Below are 20,319 nucleotides of genomic sequence, written 5' to 3' on the forward strand. Positions count from 1 at the left end.
TTTGAAGTTCTTTATTTTACTAATCAATAAAACTGCCATGGGAAGCCATTTCAGATCTGCAGTAAAACAAACATATTTTAACATTAAAATTGTAAATTAAAAAAATGAAATAATTCCCAAACTTATTTAAATTCTTATCAGATAATAACTTTTTTTTACCAACAAGTCATGAAATCATTATATGTTCTTTAATTTAGAGGAGGACCCCTGCCCCAAAATGCAGCTGCATGTCATTTTAATAATAAATAAATCTGGTATTTTCCTTCACTCTCCTTCCATCACCAGTTGAACACAATGACTAATTGGGGAAAAAACCCTTCAGGTGATAGTTCTTAGCATTATGAGAGAAGAGGAAGTTTACTTATTGGGAGAGGGAGGGTAACATAGAAGAGAATGGTCAAAGCTAGAGGGGAGGGGAAGGTAATTTATTCTAAAATATATATATATTATTTATTCTGATGTCCAAACCAGCTCAGTAAAAATATATAAATCAAATGCTAAACCGGTTATTTTGAGTTCTCTGCAGCTGAATGTCTTGCACTTAAAATTACTATTTATTTCCTTGCATTTATAATGGTATGGTATAAAACAGCACACATACAGATTACTTTAATAATATTTCATTACTTCTGTTCTGCATTATTTCTGTCGAATCTTTCTCACTGCTTTTATTATTTTAATAAATAGAAGTTTATATTAGATGATAATTTTATCACTGATTTATCTTTCTAGGCAATTATGCTGGCAGTAATGAAAAAGTTAACATACGATGAAGAATACAACTTTGAAAATGAGGTTAGAAGTCACCCTTTAATAATTCAGTGACAATTTCAGTTCTTGTGGTATCTGTTTCTTGTTCCAGTTAGCCATCTAGCTCCAGAAATGATAGTTGGACTAATCTGGATACTTTTCAGAGATACCCCATTATAACTTGTGCTTCACTGGTCTAAAATAAAATATAACCACATTGTAGATGCACAGTGGACTCATTAGTATTTTGCCCATCTTTCCAATGTCATTCTAGAAAGCTGAGAATGAAGGAGCATTATTCAAAGTGTTGTAGCTCTGTCCAAAATAGACTGAATATTTCAGCATGAAGGATTATGACGATTACAAAACAGTGCCCCAGGATTGTCAAATGATTCTGAAGAATGTAACAGTTGACCAAGAACAATTAATAGGGCTAAACGGTTTACATTGTATGTTTCCACTGGCAGGCAAAGCTGTCTCAGTACCACATTCTACATAGCTTTGTCACTAAAATTTTTCAGAATTTCAGGACATTGTTAAGCTAAACCAGGGCTGTCAAACTCAGGGCCCGCTGGCCGGATCTTGCCTGAAGGGTGCTTAAATCTGGCCCGTGGGCTGGCTGGAAATAGCAAAGGATTGATCCACGGTGCCCCTGGCAGCCAAAACGGGGTGCAGTGAGGCCACACACTGGACGGGCTCCTGTAGCACTCTGCCATCCAAAACGGGGGTTGCTGTAGGAGGTGTCCATCTTGTCTCCCCCCTCCACCCCAAGCTGGCCCGCAGAGGAGAAGTACAATGCTGATCCGGCCCTTGAAGAAATCCAGTTTGACACCCCTTAGCTAGACTGACTTATCAAATGCTTATGAAGACCAATATCAGGAATTAGAGGCAATAATATGTAAAGTTTCCTTTTGGGAAGTTAGATTGGCATATGCTTGTAAGTAGCCTTGAAAACTGTATGATTTTTTCATTAGTAAGTTTCTCATAAAAATGGAAACAACTTTGATGTAGATAATTATTTATTTTAACATTCTGATCTAAAACAAACTTTTAAATAATTTTCATAGGTATGTTTTACAAATGAGAAGTATTTGATCCTTTGGGTTCTTTTCTCCTTCTATTTCACACCCACCACTCCATCATCAGCACAAGAGATCAAGTTCCTGTTCCTGCTTTAAAATAACAGTAAAGGAACAGGACCAAGAACAATCATTTTGGTGTAATGGTTAAAGGTACCAGGCTGGAAACCAGGAGACCATGAGTCATTTCCTGCCTTGGGCACAAGGCAAGAACAAATCACATTCAAAAATGTCAATAAAAGTATGCTGTTTTGTCCACCTAGTTATTAGGAATCAAGAGTGAGACAAAAGGTAGTAAGAGTGATAATAATAAAGGCATTTATATAATTGCAATCTAGCAGGACTATAACAGATAATAAGATTACAGGCAACAAGGATGATGGGTCTACTAATGTTTGTTAATCATCTAGCAAGAAATGCCTTGTAATATCCAAATTCTAATATATTATGGAACTAATTTGTTCATACTATCTATGTTGACAGGGTGAAGATGAAGCCATGTTTGTAGAATATCGGAAACAACTAAAACTGTTGTTGGATAGACTTGCACAAGTCTCACCTGAATTACTATTGGTTTCTGTTCGCAGAGTTTTTAACACTACATTGCAGTAAGTTTCAAATGAATTTCTGATAAAAGTTTTCTAGTAATTAGGTAAATATTTCTTTCTGACAACTGATACTTAAGACCTGCTTTCCAGTTGGCTGATTGGTAATGATTACATTTTAGTAGCCAAAATCTGATTACTGGAACTATAAGGATTTCATAGGGTTTTTTGCTATGTAGGTTCCTTTGTTAATTGTTAATACATTTGCAAGTCTAATAGTTTCATTAACCTGAGGGGGGAAAAACTTGTTAACGGCAATACCTTTCTCCCACTCCACTCCCACTCCATTGTGTTCTCCTGGAAGAGGGAAAAAGAAGTGCTTTGCGAATAAATTGGAAAGAATTAAGTGGTATTAGCTTCAAAAACACTTGGCAATTTAAAACACAAGCATAAAATTTTAATGTGGGGAAAAGAGGATTGCATACAACAAACAGAAAGAATTTATTTCATTATAATATTATATTGCCAAGTTAGGTTTCTTCTTGTTCACAAGAAAAATACTTGAATAATCTTCCCTCTTTTAGGGTTCATATTCTTTAGTGCATACTACAGTAAAAATATATAGAAGTTTATACCAAATGAATCAAATTAAATTTCAAATTATTACCATAAGCAATGACTGGTGACTTGGAGAAAGTTTGCCCAGAAGATAGAAGAGAGGTTTGAAGAAGGCTGGTGTAGTTGATAATCCCAGAAATTAATTGTTAATGTTTAATTTATCTGTTGATGAAACATTCATGTTTTTATAGGTATCTTTAATTCACCTGAATTCAAATAAATTATTCATAAAATAATTTCATATTTTGTTAATTTGTTTTCTATCTATTCTTTCTTATAGGAATTGGCAAACCAAACCATTTATGGAAGTAGAAGTAGCAATAAGATTGTTATATATGTTAGCTGAAGCTCTTCCAGTATCTCATACTGCTCACTTTACAGGTGATACAAAAGCTAGTGCTCTGCAAGACATGATGCGGACTGTAAGTATGAATCAAAATTGGTGTAATTTGTTATAATTTTTATATCAACAAAATTGACTCAGTCATTTTTCTGTTTTCCTTTTCTCTTTAGTTGGTTACATCAGGTATTAGCACTTACCAGCACACATCAGTAACTCTGGAATTCTTTGAGACTGTGGTCAGATATGAAAAATTTTTCTCTTTGGAACCTCAACACATTCCGAATGTTTTAGTAAGTTCATACTAGATAGCTATTTGTTTATAAAATTGTCCATAATATTGCATCTCTCTTTTAAAATAATATTGAATAATATTGGATCCCTTCGGATCCAATTTGCCTCTTTTGGTTTGGTAGAAATTCAAATGGCTAAATTGTTCCTTTTTAATTGCAGATAGCATTCTTGGATCACAGAGGTCTTCGCCATACTAATCCAAAAGTACGAAGCAGAATATCATACCTTTTTTCCAGATTTGTCAAATTCCTCAAGTAAGCTTAATGACAGGTCATTTAATAAAAATGAATATTCTGAGACAATGATAGCATGGGGAAAGAATTTTGGCTATACAATAGAATTATATAAATGGTAGAAACTACAGGATTGCAATTATAAGTTAACAATGTCAACCACATATAAAGAAAATTTGTATAAGATGTTTTATAGATGGCCTTTTGCACCAATGAGGTTGGCAAGGATTTTAATGATATCGGCCAAATGTTGGAAGTGCCACCTGATACCTGGTTGATATTATCATATGTGGTGGACATGTGTAGAAGCCAAAAAATATTGGACAAAAATACACACGTAGTTGAAAAAAATGACACAACAGCATATTGATTTAAAACCTGAAATATTCCTGTTGGGGATCTTACCTGAAACTTATAGTAAAGAGAATATATACTTAATTATTCATTTGCTAACTGCAGCTAGAATTGTATTTGCTCAAAGCTGGAAAAGTGAAGAGATTCCTACTGATGAAAATGTGATTAGGAAAATATTAGAATGTGCAGAAATGAACAGATTAACACTTGCAATTAAAGAGAAGGAGCAACCTGAATATTACAAGATATGGGAACTATTTTATTGATGATTAGAGAAAAAACATAAAAGCTAGAAATATCTAATAGATTAGTGAAATAAGGAAAATATCTTAATAGAATTAAACATGGTAAGAAGAGGATTGTTAGAATGATAGATATACAGTATTATACATGCTAATAAGTGAAGATCTAAACATGTTATTGTTATAGTGTAAGAGATATGTATATTAATAAGATAACAATGGAGAACTAATATCAATGTAATGAATATGGTCATAATTTTGATTATTGTTGCAAAAGATATCTGTATTCAGACGACACACCGTTAAATGGAAGATGAATTGTTTGTACTTATAAAAAAATAAAAACTTTTCTATATATAAAAAAGAATATTCTGAATAGAATTTGATAGGTTTGGTAAATAAAGAAGACTGTTAAATACACTCAGAAGGATGTTTTTCCAGCACAAATAATAGAAGCATATCTTAATTTTTAAGATTGATTTTTACTTCCAAAGACCAAAACCATTAATTTATAATTTATTTTTCTCTTCAACTATGTCATTCTAAAATCTATACATACTATTGTGATATAGTTCTAAATCATGATTTTCTTATTTCCACATTAATGAAAATCTAATGTGATATGATGATTAGTACATTCATTAAACACTGGGTCTATCTCTTTTGCTCTGCCATTGGAGTACAAGATAGATTTGTATAATTGATGCTGTAAACTTCTAACTGATAAACTTTAATACAGTGGTATTGTTGAATTTTAATATTGGAGCTATTTAACATATTTTTAAGTGTGTAATGTGGCTTACATTCTTATGCTTTAGTAAACAAATGAACCCTTTTATTGAAGATGTATTGAACAGAATACAAGACCTGCTAGAGCTTTCTCCACCTGTAAGTATTTTCTATTAGCTTTAATGAAGATTGCAGACTTGTGGATTGCTGAAGGAGAGAGGGAGAACTTAGTTTACTGAATTGCCACTTAAGTGTTGGAGATAGCTAAAGGAATTTATGAATTATAATGGATCTTTTTTCTGAAAACTCAAGGTGGCAGATCTCCCCTTGTATTATCTCCATAATACAGCCTATTGTTTGAACTAACAGAATGTGATTGCCATGTAATCATCTGATGAACTCTGTAAATAAGAATGGATTTGAAACTGGATCTCCCTCCCTCAAGCCCATTACCTTAATCTCTGTTTGCATATTGGGTTCTAATATATACACATATTTGATTTATGAGTTCATCAAGTAAGAACCTTATCTCTGATTAGCCACATATGATATGTTTGATTTATTCTTTCAGTTATCATAGAATATGTCATGTCTGTATTTCATCTGAAATGGTCCTGGAGGTCCTGGATACAGGCTTAAATATTTAACTTTTTAAAAATAAAAATAGAAGATACTCACAAGCTCAATTGGTATCTTAGTTTAGTCTGTCTTAAGATAAAGATAAGATAAAAATAAGTGGAGATTGTCTTGACTTTTGTGGAGTAACACATTATATGCTCCTGATTCTTAAAAACATTAGATGACTCCTTCAAGTCATCTCTAGAGAGTAAAATATAAGAAATGCTAAAATATGAATGTGGTTTATTTATATAATAATTGTGTGACTGGTTTAAGATGTATGAAAACTGTGTCTAGACAGTTGGGAAAATGCTGTTATTCCCTTGCACAAAAACAGAAAGATAGGAAATAGAATGCAAAAACTCATACAGATAGTTTCTTCATATTTTTTAACTTTTAGGAGGTCATGGAGAAATTACCCATTTGATAGATTTCATATTATTGTAATTTCTTATTGAAAGAAAGTTGAAAGTGAATAGGGTTGAATAGCAGAGAGATTTGTATAGGTATGTAATTTAAAATCTGTTGTTCTTTATCAGAATAGTTTATAATGGAAAAAGGCTTGTTTGAAAATAGTTGCAATACTTAGCAAATGGGTCAACACTAACCATCAGAAGGCAAGGATGTGTGATGTCTTCCTTGCTTAATATATTTATAGAGAAATGCACGAAGAATGATTGTGGTGACAGTAGAGATGTGTTGGTTAGGGTACGGATATCTGTACTGTTAAGAGTGGTGCAAGTTATACATCAATGACAAAAATGTAAGCAGTATGAATTTGAATATTTTGTTAGAATATTAATTAAATGGGAAAATGGATGGAAAATTTTTAATATTTACAAATGTCAAAAGATTGCTTTGTAGTCTTCTCTGAATGATTGTCAAAATAAACCAAAATGATTGTGTATAAGGATATCCTTCTGCCTATGGTATTACATGTCACGTAAAAATTGGGTAGGCCAGACAAACAAAAGTAAATTAAATGTAGTGGAAATATTTCTTGACGAAACAAGAATACATAGTATTGAATGAAGATAGATGTGTCTAGTATAAAAACAATTCAGGTGTGGATATACAATGAATTAACAAGGATCAAACTGCAAAAGAAACATAAAAAGTTAGTATTGTGAGGTGGATTACTCTATAAATCAGATTAATAAATAGAAAATGGGTCAAGAAGGAAAAGCTAAAGGAAGATGTAGATCAGGGGTATCAAAATTTCATTGAGGGCTGCAGCAGGATTGTGTTTGATCTCGGGGGGCCAGGATGGGCGTGGCAAGCTTGACATCACTCTTGTGATCAAATGCCATTTTTGCTAATAGTTTGTTTTGCTAACACTCTACCAGCAAAAATGGAGCACAGGAGGGCCATACATGGCCTTCACAAGCTCAGTTTTCGCTGGCAGAGGCACTGTGGGCCAGTCCTTTGTTGTTTCCACGGTAGCCCAGCGAATCAGATCTAAACACACTGTGGGCCGGATCTGGCCTGCAGGCCATGGGTTTGACATCCCTGATATAGATGGATGAAATCGGTAAAATTCTCAGGAGGACTGGGAGAAGTTTAAAGAACAAAAAACAATATTTGAAACAGTGTCTGGTCAGGGTGAAACCAAGTATGATTTGCAAGGACAAAAAGATGTAATAGGTAATGGTGAATGGTACAGCTATAAACATTTATGTCTCTGTGTGACATGTGTTCACATGTGTGACTTTGAGTCAGTGTTGATTTCTGATGACTGTCTGGGCAAATTCCCTGCAGTTTTTTTGATAAGATTTTCAGGAGTGATTTGTTCCTGCTTTCTTCCTAAGGATTGGCTCAAGGTCATTTAAACAAGAACTGTTAAATCTTCCATTTTGAACTTATTGCATCAAGATTTCTTTATTTTCTAATAGCAGTGACTGTGGGTGGCTTATAAAAATCACATTCACCATAATACCACATAACAATATAAACCTATGACACCCTGGTTAATCCCCCAAAGAAAAAAGCCACAACTTTAACAGAGGTCACCTAATTGCTTGCCCAATGCATGGGGCAACAGTTGGATCTTCAGAGGCTTATAAAAGGCTAACAGGGTTGGGACCATCTAAGTCTTTGGGTAGGTGCTGTTCCACAAATCAGGCACATCCACAGAGAATACATGATTCCTGCAAGAATCAAGTAACAAGATAGCATTATTTGATGGGGAAGACCCCTGTCAGATTTGATGCAGCAGACAGAAACAGTGGGGGTAGGAGGCTAGTTTGGCCTGGTCCCAGGCCAAACTAGCTCAATGAGCAGCAGTGATATATTAAAGTATTGAGAGACATTAAAACAGGCCTCAATTTTACAGGTTACACTTTTACACTTTTACAGGATTATAGCCTCAATCCGTAGTACATCAATGGAGTATTGAAATGTAACATTTATCTAATAAAGTTACTGTAATTAGACTATGCAGTTGGAAGGGAGCATTTTTAAAGAAACCATAGCTACACTGGTGAACAATCATACAGCATTTGGGACGTTTTAGGAACTTCTGTGCAATTTAGATTGGTTTGGGATTTTGTTATAAAACTTGGGGAGACTGGAGAACTCAGTAAGCAGAATAATGAGAAAATTACTTTAATTCTAGGAGAAAATATTTAATGTTGAACAGCAGACTCTTTTCTTTTTCTTGGTTCCAGGAGAATGGTTACCAGGCTTTTTTAACCAGTGATGATCAACTCTTTATTTATGAGACTGCGGGAGTATTAATTGTGAACAGTGAATACTCTACAGAACGCAAGCAGGCTTTAATGAGGAACCTCTTGACTCCTCTAATGGAGAGATTCAAAGTGCTGCTAGAAAAGCTTGTGATTGCACAAGATGAAGACAGACAGATGGCATTAGCTGATTGTCTAAATCATGCTGTAGGCTTTGCAAGGTAGGATTTGTGGAGCCTATTTGAATTAGATTTAAAAGCAATGTAGTTGTCAGCATAAAAATATCAAGTTGGAACTAGACTTCTTTTTACATTTAGTTAATTATTACTTCAGCTCTTCCCTTCAAGGTGTTCTACCTACACTTAGCTTGGACAACCTCTGCAGAAAGATATTATGATATATGCTAGTGAAAGCCACTAAGTAGTCCAGGAGAATCAAGAAGGCTACTGTCTTTCCTCAATATTCTGATAAAAATCTTGGGGTTAACATGGCAGTGCTCAAACCCAGCTAAAATTGGATTAGGAAATTTATTTCTTCCAGAAGTGTCTGGTTCTAAACAGCAAAGACGCTAAGTGCACCTCATGCCCAGGAAAAGTATGTTGGCTATAATCATAATGATAAAATAAGACTTATAATTGTTCAGCTCTTCTGAATCCAAAGAAATGTTAGTACATCTGGTTCAGAGAAATTTATATAATCCTACTGTATATGAAATAAACCATCCAATTTATCATTTCAAATAATTCATCCTAGGAAACTGTTTTATATGGCATACCAAAACCATAGTGTAATATATATATATATTTATTTTCATAGCCGTACTAGTAAAGCTTTCAGCAACAAGCAGACAGTCAAACAATGCGGATGCTCAGAAGTGTATCTGGACTGCTTACAAACATTTCTACCAGCTCTCAGCTGCCCCTTGCAGAAGGAAGTTCTTAGAAGTGGTGTACGCACCTTTCTTCACCGAATGATTATATGTTTAGAGGAAGAAGTTCTCCCATTCATTCCTTCAGCCTCTGAACATATGCTCAAGGATTGTGAAGCAAAAGATCTTCAAGAATTTATTCCCCTCATAAACCAGATCACAGCAAAGTTTAAGGTAAGAGTCTCTCTTAAATGTCTCAGTCTTTTTGTATCTACTGATCATTTCAAATTTAATAAATAGCTGCTCTGAGGAAAACACATTTTAATAAATGGCTATTATATTGGTTGCAGCTAGTTATAAAATATCTTTTTCATATAATAGAAATCCTAAATGAAAAATTGCTAAAAGTTAGAATGCAAGGCACATATGGCACTGACCTTCATATATTATCAAAATACAAATCTTCTATTCTGAATCCACCATTTGTTGCTGTTGAGACTAAATGAGAAACAAATAGTAAGCTCATGAGTATCCAGCAACACCTCCACATTGAAGACTGAAACCCACTGCAAACCATGATGTTAGTGTCCAAACCACAGTGTTTCCAGCTGTTCCTGGTTATAATAATAAACTGTTAACGCATAAAGGGGAAATGATTGAAGAGTACGAAGTTAATAGTTGAACTTAATTTTATGGAGCAGTGACAGACTCTGTTTTTATAACTTTTTCCATTTTATTGTATTATGTATTTGCTCATCATAAACTTAATTAGCCATGTTTTTCATATCTATAGACCCAGGTCTCCCCATTTCTCCAGCAAATGTTTATGCCATTACTGCATGCTATTTTTGAAGTACTGCACCAGCCTGCTGAAGATAATGACCAATCTGCTGCATTAGAAAAGCAAATGTTGCGAAGGAGTTACTTTGCCTTCCTACAAACAGTCACTGGCAGTGGAATGAGTGAAGTCATAGCAAATCAGGGTAAGATAAGAGTTCGTTTTCAAACAGATACTTTAATGGTAATAAAACCAGAAAACTGGAGATGGAGAATGCCCTGCTCATCAATTTTCTTCGTTAGAAGCACATTTTGTGAATGGCAGCTTCCTCAAAATATATGTATTTACATTTGCATTTTATATTGCTCGATTGCAAATTAATTTTTTCTACTATAAATCATATCTCCTTTTCTAAATAGATTTTGGGGGCTGTGTCTAAATAGATTTTGGGGGCTATACACATACATTACACACACACACACACACATTTTTAAGAATAGCATTCTTCAAAATGTACACACACACACACACACACACACACACACACAGTACGTATGTATGTATGTACATTTTGAAGAATGCTATTTAACATTGTTGGCTGTGGAATAGTATTAATCCATTAAGATCAGAAAGCCAGTTCCCAGGCAAAGAGCAGTCCAAAACTGCAAATCTAGAGTGAAGTTGTTTCCATCATAAAAGATATATTATAAAACTCTACATGCTAATCACCTACATAATTCTTTATATATTGATAACATTCCAAATTTGAAGAATATAGTCAAAATTATTTTAACATCTTTAAATTGTTTCCCAAAACTCTTATTAACATATTTTTCATGTTACACAGTGACTAGTCCTGTTGTTTTAGTTTTTTATCCTCTCCATACTTTACACTTGTAACACATGAAGATGACAACCACTCCTTTTCAAATATTCATTGAAGTGTGCAATGAACAAAAAAAAATGCTATTGAATTAACGTCATCTTAAAATAACAAGATAAAAGGTAAAGGAGTCCCTGCAGATTTTTCTCCACTGGTTTTGCCAAGTATGGAGGAATAGTGATCATCTCCATTTCAAGGCCATTGAGCCAGTGCTGTCCAAAGATATTTCTGTAATCATGTCTAGCATGACATGAGAGAGCGCTGTTACCTTCCAACTGAAGTGGTACCTATTTATCAGTACACAAGTGCATCCTTTCAAACTGCTAGGTAGATTCACCTGCAGTTTTCAAACCAGAATTATCCCAAAATGTAAGTTTATTATTTGAATTGCTGAAAATTAGGATTTTTAATTCTGAAGCACAATATGATTAACATTAAAAGAAAACCAAGCCTTGGACGATACAGTGAATAATTTAGAACAGTATTAAACTGAACTATTTAATACTGTAGAAGCAGTTCTTATATTTATTTTTGTATGTTCCTTGAAGGAGGGACATTTGGAATCCATTTATATGTAGAAAACATCTCTGTCTTTGTAAATAATTTTAATGATTCAGAAGAATTAATTACATATTACTAAATTATACTGTTTCTCTTGCATCTAGGTGCAGAAAATGTAGAGCGTGTACTGTTTACAATCATCCAAGGAGCTGTTGACTATCCTGATCCTATTGCTCAGAAAACTTGCTTTATCATTCTTTCAAAATTGGTGGAACTTTGGGGTAAGCCTCCATTCATATTTTCATATTTAAACTTAATGCATTTTTACTATGTGCATTCAAATCAGCATATTTGAAGTATGGTAATAGTAGGTTGATATAATAATGCACTATTACATGCCTATTTACTAAATAGTGGATGAACCAATTGATAACACTCATATTTTTTAGGAGGCAAAGATGGACCTGTGGGTTTTGCTGACTTTGTCTATAAACATATTGTTCCTGCATGTTTCTTAGCACCTTTGAAACAAACATTTGACTTAGCAGATGCACAGACAGTATTGGTAGGTATTCTATCATCTGATTTTATTGAGAAATTGCTGAATGTGTCTATGCTATTTACTGGTAATTTACCTGGAGTTAAATGAAAACTAGGAATTTTTGATAACATTTGTTGTCCAGAAAATATGGCTGTCAATTTTCATGACCTTTGAATTCTGCCCAAATGCAAAAGTTTAAAGAGTTATCTCAAAGTATTCTAGGTTTCCATATATTACGTTTACGAGGTATATTCACAACTACTTAGTAGCATTAAAATACTCTTTCTATGATTTGTGCTGGATTTCAAACTGCTAAGTTGGGGATCCGGATCTCAACAGGGTTTCTTTGTAGACTAAACCCTGTTCAAAAAACATTGGGCTTTAAGTTCAAATGATATTCCTGATACATGGAAATTAATTTCCACCCCAAAGCATGGCTTCAATGAGTAGAAAACCCTTTGTCTGGAAGACTTTATAATCTGATGGTAGAATTTCCATCTGAATAGGTGAAACAGATGGCTGTCATAGAAATACATATAGGGTTGTTAAGTAGCTTAGATCTTTTAAAGTTGAATACATCATTTTTTCACATAATTTGTACTAGTCCCCTAAAACTTAAAATTAGGAACATTTAAACTATATAATATTCAAATATTTGAATTGAAATCCCTTCGTTTTGTTTTAATAGGCTTTATCAGAATGTGCAGTGACATTAAAAACAATTCATCTCAAAAGGGTAAGTATCCTGAAAGTAATATTTTATTTGAAACTTGTCTTACTCGGGAATTTTGGATTCTTTATTTTGACAGTTTTCTCTCCATGTTAATTTTCCATTTTGTTCTGGCAATAGCACCATCAGAAATCCATTTAGAAAACTGAAATTGTACTTTCTCGATGTAACTTTTTGAAATAAATTACTCATACTGTTTGTTTAAGCTTAATTTTCATAATGATTGATTGCAGAACTAGTGAATTTACTTTATCATGTCAGAATTGCTGAATGGTAGCATATATAATTGCAAGGAGCACTTTTTTGTCAGAATATCTCTTATGTTAAAAATTTTAAATTTCCAATCTCACAATTATTAAAAGTGACTGAAGTGTCTTTTCATTTGTTTTTGTAGTGTTCAGTCCTGACTGATATTACTCTTAATATATAATCTTATTCCATTTCCATTTTTATTAGTTTATAATTTAAAATACAAGAATACAAAAGCAAATAGTAGAAAAAATAGAGAAGGAAAAGAGGAAAGGAAGAGTGTAGAAAAGAAGAGGAAAAAGAAAAAGTAGGCATTGACTTCTGATTGTTTGGTGCAGTAGGATAAGATAATAACATCAAACTTCAACTTTTTACTTTTGCCTATTAGTATAAACTAGCCATTAAGTTTTTTTCCATTAAACTCCAAGAAAAGTTTTTGATTTTATCTTTATATTCACTTTAAGAATTTTCTGTATTAGAATATGAATCATACTCCAATATTTCCTTGCTTCATCACATGTCCACCATAAATGATAAAAAAGTATCTTCTTTACATTTACATATCCAACATTCATTTGAAATACCTTTATATGTTCTTGATAACTTTTCTGGTGTTAAATATCAACAGTACATTATTTTATAGAAATTTCCTTTCAAATTATAATTTAGTATAAATTTTAAACCTTTAATCCACATATTCTCCCATTGTTCAAGCATTACATTATATCCAAAGTTCCTTGCCCATTGAATCATATAATACTTTACATATTCATTTTCCAAATACAAATTCAATAACATTTTATAGACCAGCAATAATACATTCATCACTACCATACAGTAAAATTTCCAATTCATTTTTAACAAAGTCAAACCCATAATTCTTTTTGTCTAACTTAAATCTTCCTTTCGGTTGTGAATACGTAAACCAGTGTCAGACATGTCCTGATTCTAGCTCTTCTTTAGACTTGAGGGTAGGACCACCAAAATTAAAAGACATTATTTTACCGTAAGTCCACCAGTTCGGCTTCATCACCATTTCTTTTCTAAAAAAGGCCTCCTGGGGGGACACTCAAAGAGGCATCTTTGCAAAAAAAAACCACCCTTTTTTAATATTTATTCCAAACTCATAGAATGGTACGTCTAACAAAATGGTTATTGAAATCAACATTTACTTTAACCTTGTCATACCATAAATAACCGTGCCATCCAAATCTTAATTCATGACCTTCTAGATCAAACAGCCTCTTTTCCTGGAGATTACCCACCTTTAGCCAGACCAAACAACAAGAGTCAAAATAGTTTCAAATCTGGTAAACCCAATTCCCCTCGTTCCTTAGCATCTTGCAGTAGGTTATATCTAATTCTTGGTTTTTTTCCTTCCCACATAAACTTAGAAATATCCGTCTGCCATTGTTTAAATCATGAATTTTACCCAATAGTAATAAATGCAATTTATCCCATCTTAATAAATCATTTTTGAGATATTCCAAAGAAGCACATAGTTATTTTGAAACAGTTTGTGTTTGTATTTGTCAGTATGACCTCAAATATTTCACCTTTTTCTCAAGCCTAAAACCAGACTTTCTGGTCAATATGTCACAGTCTGAGAGAACACATTCTGGATAAGTATTGTTGTTTGCTGTTTATTCTAAAATCCACTAAAACCCCAAACTCATTTAGTTTCAAACATATCATTTAGTTTCCTCATCAAATATTCTATATTATTTTTGGGCCTTGCAGGAATATAACCAAATCATCAGCAAATGCCCTCAATTTATAAACCTCCTTCTTGATACTCATACCTGTTACTTTCTCATCTTGCCTAATATCTCTTTTCAAAACTTCCGACACCAAAATAAACAACAAGAGAGACAAGGGACATCCTTGTCTCATACCCTTTTTAATTTCACATGAATTGATTAAGTCACCATTAATAACAATTTTTGCTTGCTATGATGTATGAACGGCTTTAACCCCTTGAATAAAATTATCTCCAAAGTTCATTTTTTTTCCAGAACTTTAAGCATAAAATCCCAATTTACATTTACTTCTCTACATCTAGGAATATTAAAACTGCTGTTTTTTATTTTGATATTGTAAATATTCAATAATATTCAAAACAGTTTTCACATTGTCCCTTAACTGTCTTTCTGGCAGAAAGCCAGACTGATCTTCATGAATATATATTCCTGTAAAAACCTTATTTAATATTTCTGCCAAAACTGCAGCAAAAAGTTTATAGTCATTGTTTAATAATGAGATTGGTCTATAATTCTTTATCTTTGTAACATCTTTACCTTCCTTCAGTAGCAACGCAATATTAGCTTCTTTCCAAGTTTGAGGTATCTTTCCTCCCTGTAATATATTGTTCATTATATCCTTTAGTGGTTGAAGAAGTTCATCTTCGAAGCATTTATAATATTGGCTTGTAAAACAGTCTGGACCTGGAACTTTATAGAGTCTTAAACTATAATCTTGTCAACATGGTGTAATCAAGTAAAATGGAACAAATTTGAAATAATAAAATATCTAATCACTGTCACTGTTTTCTAGGGCCTTGAATGTATCCAGTATTTGCAACAGGAATATCTCCCTTCATTGCAAGTAGCACCTGAAATAATACAGGTTAGAGGGTTTTTTTTTAAATCCAGTGCATGTGGCTTTGGCAGTAGATGGACATATTCTGAAGCTGATCTAGTTTGAAAATTTTCTAAATGTTACAGAGTTTTTCATTTGAGAAGTATCAGCTCAAGTGGTTGCAAAGTGTTTACTGATCTTTGGAACAGTGTATTAATCTTAGTTTTTAAGGAATCAATACTAACTGTCCAAATAGAAAATGAAATTACATGAAAAATTGTAATACTCTGGTTTACTGCATAAATACCCTAAAATTCGTGAAGCGCTATCTGATTATGATGACTTTAATTCAGATTTTTGCCCTCTGCCTCCTCTAATCAAACTAATTGGTGCAAATATAGAGTGTGTTCTTGCCTGCTAGGTTTATCAGTTAGATTACTGAAAATTGGTTATATTTTGCATCAAGTATTAGAGGTGTACTGTCATAGCAAGCAACAACTTCTAATTAATCCTGGTTCTTCTTGGAAAAGGTAAGATTACAACACATTGGATAATTTTCAAGTACGTATTTTTCTGATTTAGAATTCTTGAAATATGTTTTTCATACAGGAATTCTGTCAAGCACTTCAACAGCCTGATGCTAAAGTTTTTAAAAACTACTTAAAGGTAGGTTAAATTCATACTTATATTTTGACTTTCAAGAGTCTTGAACGCTTGTAAACATGAAAAATAGCACATGAACTGTATGGTGAATATTTAAGCAATTCAGCTATGCTTATTGTCTCTGATACTTTCTCTCTGCCTTTGTTGTCTTTGTATGCATATTGTTCTTGAAAAAGGTGAAATGAATGATGGTTGAGATGAAGATGATTATATGAATAACTGCTTCATAATAACGTTATAGAAGTACCAATGTGGTTCAACTCATTATATTTTTTATTGATGAGTGTATCAATATAGAAGCTTTCGTGTGGTTTAAAAAATGGTCATACAAGCATCATTACAAGTTATGAGATAGGTCACCCTATCTCAGTGGGTGGGTGCTCAGATTCACATGCTCAGCAGGGTTAGCAAGGAAAGGTCCCCTGATCATGGCAGATCACAGAACACCTGTATCTGAAGAACTACATATAAGTGCTTCTTTGAAGATATTCAAATACACAAAATATTTGGGGCTGTGTGACCCTGGGGGTTTCTTACATCAACATGTGAAACTCCTACACAACATTTCAAAATAATTGTCTATAAAGAAAACTAATTGAAATGAATGAATAATGAATAATAGAAGTCAATTTCACTCACTATGTTCTCAAAATCTAAACTAGAATTGCATTTTTTCTATCTCGGTAAATAAATAAAGGAAGAGTTTTAAATATGTGTTGTATAATTAGAACTTATTATTTAAATTTGATCTAACACAAGTGCACATTATGAGTATATTTTACTTCTAAATGGTATTCAAGAAATTACTGATTATTACTATTTACAAATTTATTTGTTCACGGTGCATTATATTAAGTTTAAATCCATAATTAAATATATGGCACCAAAATACCACAACACTTTCCTGGAAGTATAAACTATTGTTGTTATGAAGATTATTAGTTTTGGTGTTACAGTTGCAATGCTATATCCTGCCCAAGTTGGATGCTCTGTGCCAACTTACTGCCTTCCATTATATCTAAAAAATTGGCTATAGTTTTCTAAAATTGCTTTTGTCAATAGTACAATCTCTTTCTATTTGATTTTTTTCAGTTTTTTTAAACTCATGTGATATATTTTCTTTAACAGGTATTCTTTCAAAGAGCAAAACCCTGAGGAATCTACTGGAATTTCTGCCTGTCTCCCATAATCAGGAACTCCAGATATTGCTAACTTCTGTGCCATTCATTTTTTTTTCTTTTTTTAGTTTATCTGTGCATAAATCATATGTGTACTAGCTTTTTCCACAATACAGGAGAATTGCCTATACTTTGCTGGTTGATGCACATAAAGACATAAAGATAACACAAAGTCCCTGATTGCCTGTTTCAAACAATACATTGGATAACTATATGTTGTAATTAAAAAAGCAAAAATAAAATGCTTTTTTATTTTGAAATTAAACAGTGTATATAAATTCCAAATTACATAGAAATTGTTATAAATTATGTACATTTTAAAATAAATATGTGCATATTAGAAGCAAGATTAATTTGTTCATGTATTGTGGAATAAAATAAAACAATCAAACTATTTGTAAATGGACTAAAAACAGAAATCAAAACAGTTATTAATAGTATGTGGCACTACCTTTTTATACAAATAAACATTATTCAATGAAATTGTTAAATTGTCTTAAATTATTTTTATATGTTGTCCATTAAGTAAGCTGTGTACTGAATAGAATTGTCGTTTAACTCTTTTTTCAAAAACTGGTATCTGAACAGAATTTTATATTTATTTTAGAAACTCTGTAAACAAATTAATGAAGGACACAAGTTAACTTGGGTACATACGGCTATATTTACAAGACTCAATAAAATTGTCTTCTAGTTATGTGTCATACTTTCTGTTTTGAGAATTCCAGAATGTTTAATTTTTCTCCTGGACCCAGTTTATTCGGGAATGATCTAAAGGAGGAACCACACATTTCAGAGTTCCCTGGGCTTTTAGAATGAACTGTTTTTAAGGTATTTTTGTGCCTCTTTCACTCAGTGTCTCTTAGCTACCATAACAGATGCTTCTCAGAGCAGGATCCTAAGGATGCTTTCAAAGAAGAGATGGTGGGAGTCTGCTAAAGCAAACCACAGAAAATAATGAGATGTTAACAAGCTTTTCAATTTCTCATCTGGCACCTTGTTCTAGTATTTTACTCAGTATAATTAGGTTTTCACTAACTCTTTTCTTTTATGGGCAAAAAGTTCTATTAAATAATCTGTTTTCTGAGCCTTGTACTATTTGTGACATTTTTTAACAAAAGCTTTATTCTGTTTTGATATTCCTATATCTAAAAATAATCAATACCTTTATTTTCAAAGGATTATGATTTTTGGCTAGGTATCTTTTCAATTTCACTGAAGCCATTGCTGCATTGTGTTTACTGCAGATAAAGCACAATAGTACAGTTGGATAATCAGTCATGGTAAAAACCATTGAAAAGCTGCTTTAATTGTAAAGACAGACTTGTGTTAGTTGTTGCACTTAGTGCAGTGAAATGTCCCAGAAGATTGTTAATATTGCCTGAAGGACTAAGACTAGAATCCCCTTCTTTCATCTTACTCAGTTTCAAAAATGGGATCAGGTGGGATTACTGCTGCTGTACCAGCCTCCCTGCTGCATGGCAACTTTCCTACCTGGGCTCTTGAACATCACCATGAAGCTGGCAGTAGAGGTCCTCAGGCTTATAGTTCTGGGGGACTTCAACCTGGCATCCCTGGGAGTGGAGTTGGAGATAGCCCAAGATTTCAGGGAAACCATAACTTCCATAGACCTGTCCCAGGTCATCCAGGCCTGACGAGGAATAGTGGTCACTCACCTGATTTGGTGTTCTTATTGGAGCAGTGCCTATGTGACCTGGAATTGGTGGGGTTGTCCTTGACCCCCCCACACACACACACTTTCATGGTTGGATCACAGTCTGGTGGCAATGAGTTTCTCAAAAGCTGTACTCCCCCTCCCCTGCAGGAAGGCAGGACCTATTAGATTGGTCTGTCCCCGTCAACTAATGGATCCTGACAGGTTCCAGAAGGAACTGGGGGTTGTAACTGCAGATCTGAGCAGTCCATCTGAGCTCTTAGTCACTGTTTGGAATATGAAAGTGACTGGAGGTCTGGATAGGATTGTGCCCATGCGAACACTCCTCACCCATGGTATACAGAAGAACTGAGAGAGATGAAACGGATGAAGAAATGTCGAGAGCGCCACTAGCAGAAGATGGATGAACTGAATTGAACATGGCTAAGAGCTGCTATTAAGGCCCATCTTGTGGCGATTCGTGCAGGGAAGTATAAATACTTCTCCATACTAATGGAGTCTGCAGATAATTGCCCAGCAACCCTCTTTAAAGTGAGCCACCTCCTGGGAAAGGAAGAAATTGAGGTCCACCTGAATAGGTACACTGAGGAATTTGCAGATTTTCTGGAAGACAAAATCACTCGACTTCATTCCCAGTTAGATGCCGGCATAGTTGCTAGTCCAATTGAAGCCCCTGCCCTGTTATCTAGGAATGGTTTGACCATGTTGCTCCTGAGGAAGTGGACAGGATCCAAGGGAAGTATGCATGCAAGCACTTGTGTTTTAGACCCAATGTCAGGTTCCCAAGTAACACAACCCCAAATGAAAGAACAGACACGAGGTTTCCTCAAAGAATATTTTATTAGGATATGTCAAATTGACACGATGCTGGTGAAAACCAGATGTAATTTCCCTCCGGTTTCCCCCCCCCCAATTATAAGCAAAAGTTTGTCACTTCCCCAGAGGTGTCAGTCACATGGTCTAATCATCACAGTCCAGATGTGGGATGGCTTTAGTCTCCACCTCCCAAACACCTGCACACTCAACCTTGGTTCCCAGGGGAAGAATGTTGTTTTGGTTTACCACCCCACTATAGACCCCCCTCCCTATCCCTTATCTCCAGTCTGTGTCAGCACTGAAGCTTTGAAGAAAAAACCCCCAATAGAACAGAAAGATGGCCACCATCTAGTCAGCTTCAGGGTTAATACCCA

The 20,319-nt window shown here is 33.9% G+C and overlaps 1 protein-coding gene across 3 annotated transcripts in view; it reads left to right on the top strand.

Annotated features, from left to right (window-relative positions):
• The window catches only part of XPOT (exportin for tRNA), a 36,580-nt gene extending 18,429 nt beyond the window's left edge, over positions 1-18,151 (top strand). For all 3 annotated transcript variants that reach the window (XM_087967939.1, XM_026667789.2, XM_026667788.2), the window contains exons 11-25: positions 733-795; positions 2,313-2,437; positions 3,273-3,414; positions 3,506-3,625; positions 3,786-3,880; positions 5,274-5,343; positions 8,469-8,707; positions 9,303-9,588; positions 10,148-10,337; positions 11,681-11,797; positions 11,966-12,081; positions 12,746-12,793; positions 15,590-15,661; positions 16,223-16,279; positions 17,405-18,151. In XM_087967939.1, coding sequence (XP_087824065.1) covers positions 733-795; positions 2,313-2,437; positions 3,273-3,414; positions 3,506-3,625; positions 3,786-3,880; positions 5,274-5,343; positions 8,469-8,707; positions 9,303-9,588; positions 10,148-10,337; positions 11,681-11,797; positions 11,966-12,081; positions 12,746-12,793; positions 15,590-15,661; positions 16,223-16,279; positions 17,405-17,431 — 1,767 coding nt within the window. In that variant the 3' untranslated portion in view covers positions 17,432-18,151. The remainder of the gene's footprint in view (positions 1-732; positions 796-2,312; positions 2,438-3,272; positions 3,415-3,505; positions 3,626-3,785; positions 3,881-5,273; positions 5,344-8,468; positions 8,708-9,302; positions 9,589-10,147; positions 10,338-11,680; positions 11,798-11,965; positions 12,082-12,745; positions 12,794-15,589; positions 15,662-16,222; positions 16,280-17,404) is intronic.
• The last annotated feature ends 2,168 nt before the right edge of the window (positions 18,152-20,319 follow it).

Source organism: Notechis scutatus, chromosome 6 (assembly GCF_049901735.1).
Source record: "Notechis scutatus isolate UNSWTSFEM ecotype Mainland chromosome 6, rNotScu1.2, whole genome shotgun sequence".
In the NCBI taxonomy this organism is placed as follows: Eukaryota; Metazoa; Chordata; class Lepidosauria; order Squamata; family Elapidae; genus Notechis; species Notechis scutatus.